This window comes from Oreochromis aureus, linkage group 7 (genome assembly GCF_013358895.1).
Source record: "Oreochromis aureus strain Israel breed Guangdong linkage group 7, ZZ_aureus, whole genome shotgun sequence".
NCBI lineage: Eukaryota > Metazoa > Chordata > Actinopteri > Cichliformes > Cichlidae > Oreochromis > Oreochromis aureus.
In genome coordinates this window covers 26989617-26997015 of record NC_052948.1, presented here as the reverse complement: position 1 = coordinate 26997015, position 7399 = coordinate 26989617, and the positions used below count along the sequence as shown (strand labels likewise).

The 7399-nt window shown below is 38.7% G+C and overlaps 1 protein-coding gene across 1 annotated transcript in view; it reads right to left on the bottom strand.

The window, feature by feature from the left end:
- Positions 1 to 7186, bottom strand: part of cry2 (cryptochrome circadian regulator 2) — a 19822-nt gene extending 12636 nt beyond the window's left edge. Inside the window, exons 1-4 of the mRNA XM_031753500.2 lie at positions 6876 to 7186; positions 1992 to 2100; positions 1179 to 1321; positions 1 to 149 (exon numbers count right to left, since the gene is read on the bottom strand). The exon at positions 1 to 149 is cut by the window's left edge and continues 36 nt beyond it. Coding sequence (XP_031609360.1) covers positions 1 to 149; positions 1179 to 1321; positions 1992 to 2100; positions 6876 to 7033 — 559 coding nt within the window. The 5' untranslated portion in view covers positions 7034 to 7186. The remainder of the gene's footprint in view (positions 150 to 1178; positions 1322 to 1991; positions 2101 to 6875) is intronic.
- Positions 7187 to 7399: the final 213 nt, after the last annotated feature.

The following is a 7399-nucleotide window of genomic DNA, read 5'->3' as shown; positions in this document are numbered from 1 at the left end:
CATGGTTGTCTCCTATTTTGGTGTGACATTTGTCCATCTGTTGCTGAGTGATGGGAGGCAGAGGTCTCCTAGGCAACTCCAGTCTGCTCACAATAGTCTGAAAACGCTTAAACGTCAGAGGAGGACTGTTGTTGTTCATCTCTATTATCCTGTAGCAAAACAGAAAAGGAAGAAAATTTGAGTAACACACAGCAACATATCTGTATCAGTTTACCAGTGGCCTCTCTGGGAGAGAAGTCTGGGAAATACAGTGTGCCGGTAATATGTAAAGGGGGTACACACGGCGTGATGACACTCTATGCTCAGCACTTGACCAAGTGATTAAAAGTGATGGTCAATTGGTGCGCCCTGATGTAACACTGACATTCCCACATTTTTTAATGATTAGGGGCAGATTGCATTAAGTGAGTTGCCAGTTGTTGGTACAAAAAAGCCATCAGGAAATTATTTTCCAGGTGAACCACACAGTGATATTAACCAAGGAAAACACTGAGTAATGTTACAACAGTTAATAAACAAACTATTAATGAACTGTTCTTAAGATGTAAGTTTGCAAGAGCATCTGTGTTTAATCAGCTAGCTGATTAATGTCACATTTTTTTTTTTATATGATTAGTCAGTCACTTGAGTTCAGTTTGACTGAGCATGTGATTCACTTCCTGAATACAAAACTAAGGAAAGTATTCAAGTATCAACCAAAGACAGCAGAAGCTAAATCTAGGACATCACCTCAAGGCAGGAAACCCAGTCATCAGTTTCAGTATTAAAGGTGAAGGTCGACACTTTAATTCACAACCGCTTAATTTTAAAGCCACTGTTGTTGTTGTATGAGGTCAAAATTGTCATTTTCCAAATGGGCTTGAATATACGTAAACTGAGAAGTGAATTAACAAGTAAAAAAAACCAACCAAACAAAAGGAAAATGATACCCAAGTCCATAAGCTTGCTATCAAATACTGGTTACAGCAGACTATGAAGACTTATTCATCACCTTTTGTTAAGGTAAAAGAATTACTTTTTAAAATTACTTCTCAAACACCTGTCAATAAAGAGCTCCTGTCGTTATACAAGAATGGACTGCTGATACAGGAAAGAAGAGACTAAATGGAGTTGCATAATACCTGTGTTAGTGGTGGGGATACCATTAGAAATAGACTAATTGTGTGGAAAACACAAACCTATCTAGATTGTAGAGGGTATGAGAGTTTCTGACAATGGTCTCCACTCCAAATTCTTGGGCCATCTTAATGATTGCGCCATCCCTCTCTTTCCCATAAGGCTCTGGGTCATATTCAAAGGTCAGCCTGGTCACGTTCCACTCCTGTAGCAAAGAATAAAAGAATTTGAAAAAGGATTTTAAATAGTAACAATGATCAAGGAACTAATTAAATCTTAGGCTTTAACAGTTCATAAGTCTTGTATAGATCTACCATGTGCCTACTTATAACCCAGACCACCAAGTCAAACTTTTGTATTCAAGTTGTGCATTCAAGCTTTGGTTTATAATGCCAAACTGGATTGTTCCAAATGGGTCAGTTTGAACAGAAATAAGTAAACAAAATGAAATGTATGTGACAGCCACTTCATCTGTTGTGTTTCCTGTTCACACTGATGGTAGCAGATGATAATAGCGAAACACATGGCTAGCTTAAAAGAAAAATTATCTGAATTGGTTTGTAAATACAGCATAAAAAATGTTACCTAATAACTAGATACATGGTTAACAGAGAGCTAAATTAATTGTAATAGATTAGCTAAAAGCATTGAAAACATAGATGAAAGGTTTAGTTTTAGTTTTAGTATGAATGTGAACTTGTTCAGTTCTAGATCTTTAATCTAATTTTAGAAGCAGAAAAATACTAGAACATCAATTTCAGTGAGAAAAATATGAAAATAAATATATCCCACATGCAAATTCTGCATCTGTACTATCTGAACTTTCTTTGCAGATGAGGAATAACAGAGGAGAGGCAACTGACAGGAATACAGACCTTAAAAAGCCTGGGGAAGACATCAGTAGGCTGCCCTCTGACTACAAAAAGCCTGGAGTTGAGCTTCTTGAGACTGCTGTCCAGGTCCTCCAGAGCTTCCAACAGAAACCTGCACAGACATAAACATGAACATAAACTCCCTTGTGGGGTGTTCCCAGTTTGCAGTGATCAGCACCTATCAAAAGTGGTTCGCATCTGTGAAAAGTGGTCCAAGGAAAGAACAGTGTATGAATGTTAGTCAGGTAGCACTGAAAACCTAGAAAAGTGCTTGTGTGAATGGGTGTGATTGGGTGAATGAACAAGTTGTATAAAGCGCTTTGAGTGCTCAGAGTAGAAAAGTGCTATATAAGAACCAGTCCATTTACCATGTTGACGTGAGAGTTTTATCCACATTTGTGATAAAAAAAAAAAAAAAAGTGCTTGCGTTACTACATCAGCCGCAAACTGTCTGGGAGAGAGGTCAGATACAGTACAGTGGAGAGAAAGTATCTGGTAATCCAGTGAGTGGTAGACTCCCTTTGTTATTACCTCCTGAGATGCCCGTTCACCCTCTGCTCAGACAATGCGCCGCTGCAGTGGGACGATAGGCCAGGGATTTAGTCATATGGGAGGGGCTGAGAGTAGAGATGCTACTCCTCCACACTGAAATGAGCCAGCTAAGGTGTTGCAGCTGATAATGTCCTACTGAGAGGAGGTCCTGATGTAGACCCAGGACACACTGGAGAGATTACTTACTATTGGCTGGGCAGGGAAAGGCTCGAGGTTTCCTCCAATTGTTCAATTATTTTAGGTTTTAACTTTTATTAAAGTAGCTGTCAATGAGCTTTGAACAGTGTGGACCATTCATAATCCACAGCACAACGTGCCACACTTTTCAGTCACAGCTTTTTAGTTTTTTGGATGTTAATTTGTCATATTATATTAATACGTGAACATCTTTTATAGTAAGAGGTTAAGATTGGTTTATTTTAAGTGTTTTTCTTCTTGTCTGTTTGGAGTTAGGGCTGGGTGATATGAGGAAAATCTAATTTTGCAATTTTTGTGGGCTATATAATGATACATGATACATATCGCGATACGTTTCAATAGCATCCTAAAAAGTTTTTTTTCAATCATACAGTGCCTAAAATTGCAGAGGTATACTCATTCAAATTGACCATTCAATATTTGCACACAGATGTTTTTTCACAAATGACAATACTGCCACAGTAAGTCTCTTTCTGCGGTCAACACTAGACCTTTAACAAACAAAATATCATAGCAACAAAAAAAACTACATCAAGCAAGAATTCACGAGACAAAAATTAAAGAAATGAACTTAAAAAGGTACTCTTTGTGCTTTTAACATACAAAAACTATAAAATAAAAATGTGATGACCTCAAATTACTAGGGATGGGTATCGAAAACCGGTTCTTGTTGAGAACCGGTTCCCACTGTTTCAATTCCTTGGAATCGTTTGCCATTTTTGCAAACGATTCCCTTATCGATTCCAGTCGCCCGAAAGACGTCACCACGCTTGGAGGCGTCATTTACCTGGCAGGGCGCGAAGCGGCTCAAACGCTCAAAAGTTTGGTTATACTTTACGAGAACGGATGACAACGGGGCAACTTGGAATACATGTAAAGTAGATATTTCATTTAAAGGAGGAAACACTACGAATATGCAAAAGCATTTGCTCACAAAACACGCGATGACCTTAAATGAATGTCGTGTTTTAATTCCACTCGGACTCGTGAATCTCAACCCAGCAGCAGCGGTAACGTTTACACGCCCTCTCCCGTTACGCGGCAGGTAAATAATCAACTAACAGTGCATATTATGTTAGCGCGGTCTGCCTTATTACAAAACCTGCCATTACTGTGCGCTGCATTTAGATGACCATGATGAGAGAGGCAGAATCTGGCTGGCAGTTCTCGCTGCAGTCTACCGGTAGCGTCTCCTTTCAGGTCAGGATAGACGAATGTCACCGAGCAGTGACTAAGTTTGTGGTCAAAGGCTTGCACCCATTTGCCACAGCAGATGCCCCCGATTTTCGGTAAGTGAATGTGTTTAATTGTAGGCAGGGACATTACTGGATATTCTTGTGTAATTGCTACAGAATAATTTATGTTATACTTTGTTATTGCTACAGAAGAATATTTATTTTATTATTTTACATTTACAATTTTTTTTCCTGGGGACCCTGTGACACCCCATTGAAGAGCCGTAGGCTGTGGATCTCTGAAGGATCTCACTGTTGGGTTTGTAAGGCCATGTTACTCCTAAATTTCTATCTTGTTCAAAGAGAAGATATAAAACAAAGTTCTAAGCTAATCGACCTTAGTGTTCTCCTTTTTTAAAAATAAGAATCGATAAAGAATCGAATCGTTAAACAGAATCGAAAATGGAATCAGAATCGTGAAAATCTTATCAATACCCATCCCTACAAATTAAAGAAACATTCAGAAACAACAGTCGCAGATATCAGAGCTGGTTTATTTAATGTTTTCTTTGCTGTGTGGGGAGACGCTGATATGCCGCGTTTAAAACAGGCTTCATTTTGCAGTGGATGACTTTTCAGCTGGTTGAATAAATTACTGTTACTGCTACTTTTTGCAGCAATAGTCTTTAAGGCATGTTTTGGTAATTATCGCATTTTGTTTAACATCCTCCTAGTGAAATCCAAACGACAGCAAGTGTCATTCTCTCACGCATGCTCAGCGCAGCATGCAGGGTAGAAGATTTTCCGGTTGGGAAGCGGGGTGGTTAATGTTGCATTCGCAGTATGTGGGATGGTAAATGGTTAATGGACTGATTCTTATATAGCGCTTTTCTACTCTCCTGGAGTACTCAAAGCACTCTAAACAACATGCCACATTCACCCAATCACAGCCATTGACGCAAGCACTTTCTTTCTATACTTAGTGCTTCCTAACTTCATTCATACACATTCAGATTCCGATGGATGCATCGGAGAGCAACTTGGGGTTAGTATCTTGCCCAAGGATACTTGACATGCAGACTGGACGAGCCTAGGATTGAACCACTAACCCTGCGATCAGTAGGTGACCTGCTCTAAACGATGTGAGGTGCTGCATGATTCATTACTGAAGAATGGGATTAATGGGTTCAAATATCTTTGTTGTTGGTTTTTGACACTGTCCATTAAACAGTTCTCAAATTTAACGTAATATCTGAGTGTTTCTTAGTTTTAGACAAGTCAACTAAAAAAATTTTTTTCTCTAAACTAAACATTTTTTTAGTCGACTGGGAAATTAGTTGCCGGAAGTATCGATAATTATTAATAATTACATATTAACATGTACAGCATTATAACTTGTTGTTTTCAGCAGCACAAAATTTTGCATCAACACAAAAGGCAAACTTCCAAATGCTGATTTGGTTCCTTTTGTTTATTGCAGCCACAACATACTCCTTTAAAGGCTTACAGACACACAAAATATACACTAAATGACTTAAACACGGAGACACACACACACACACACACACACACACACATACACACACATACATATAAACAGACACAAAATCCACCTCATCCAGGTGATATAATACTGTCAGAATGATTTTTGCCTTCTATTAATGTAAGAAAGCCTAATAAAGCCAAATTTAATTTATGCCTTAGTCTAGATTGGTGTGTACCTTATTTTATTTGACTGACCTTTGACTGTACTTGGGATTATTTTATTTTTTGCATTTAAGAAATGTATGCAGTTAAACGTAAAAACCTTATGAATTCTATATTCCAATCCAATGAGCAATTCATTTTGAAAGACCCGTGGGGTTTTTTCTTTTAATATTTATCAATTACTCAAATATATGACGGAATAAGTGATAGAATAGACAGATTACTAAAAATAATCCATAGCTCCAGTACTATTATTGAGTGAACACAGTACTTTGTATTACCAAATACCCATATCCAAGCCACTGGTATATTATAACTAGAATAAATTAAATTGATGAATATGCAACAACCTTAACATATCTGAACCAATAACCAAAAATTATGAAAATATATAGAATTTTAAAATACAAAAGTAAAAGTATCAAACTGTTACGCTTGAGAAGCACTGACATTTGAGGAAATTTTGGATAAATTGCCTCAAATGTGTCGCCAAATAACTGTAGTAAACAGAAAGTACAGCGTTCCCTTCTGAAACGTGGTGGAGTGTTGGGGTTGATGTAGTGGCCCAAGGGGCGGGACCATTAGTGCAAACACTCGTGGATTCATGTTGACGTTTATGCAGTTTTTCCAGCTATGTCGTGTTGGAGCGTCATTATCAATTAATTTACTATAGCAACCTCTATGTTTCCTTGGCAGGCTTGACAATCAATTATTTTGTAATAATTTTCGCATAGCTACTCACTAAGCAAATCGAAATTGACATCCAACTCCCATAGTGCACCTCTCTCCGCTTGCGTGATTAACCAGGCTTTGCCATTTCATGCGAACCTTTCTTTTACTCATGTTAAATTGACGTCGTTGTCTCCGTAGTTTCTGTACCAAACTGTTGTGAGTTAACTTGGTTAGCAGAAACCTTTCAGACACCATCAAGAATTAGCTCCAGTGTTTTTTTAAATGTAATTTTGAGTATAAGCCGAACAAGAATGTACAGTATTTAATTTACGTTAAAACACTTCCTCTTCTAAGTGGACATACTTGGCTGATATACGACAATAAGTTAAAGTTATGTATTTCTTCAATGGCGCTCAGCATTAATCGGGTTCCATTCTATGCTAGCATTAGCTAAATGACGTGGAGCAGAGGCCCAAGAGTAATGGATCGTGTAAATAGTGACCTAGTAAATGCTCTTCCTGTATTTCACTGGGTTGAGTTAGCCTTTAATAACTCCAAACTGTAACAATATGAAGTCACAAACCTCCATCGGTTGATTCCCACGTTAGCAGCTCCAGCAAAAAAGGGGTCTAGAATATAAACACAGCGCACTGCGTCCGCTCCATTCAGGGCCTCCTGCAGCGCAGGATTATCGTGCAACCGCAGACCTTTACGAAACCAGTGGACTGAATTCACCACCATGCTTACTTGTTATTCCATCGTTATAGTAAAATCCGAAAAAAACAGGGGAAATTAAGCAAAAAGGTTAAAATCACTGACAATTCAACGACTCCCAACAAACTTTACTCACTGTCAAACGAAAACCCACACTCAGGGGCGTGGCCTGTTCCGTGGGCATGGCTAGGATTGTTGTGTCGGTTTGCTGGTTGGACAGAAATGAAAACGTGAACATGAATTACAAAACTGGAGACTTGTAGTTGGTCGAAGCTGCAGATGCAGGCAGCATCAGTGAGAGGTTGTGTCGCCTTTCTGATACAGACCAGCACGGGTGCCTGCAGGGACCCGTGAAAACAAATATCACCTTGGGCCTCACCGTTTAATTTTGGA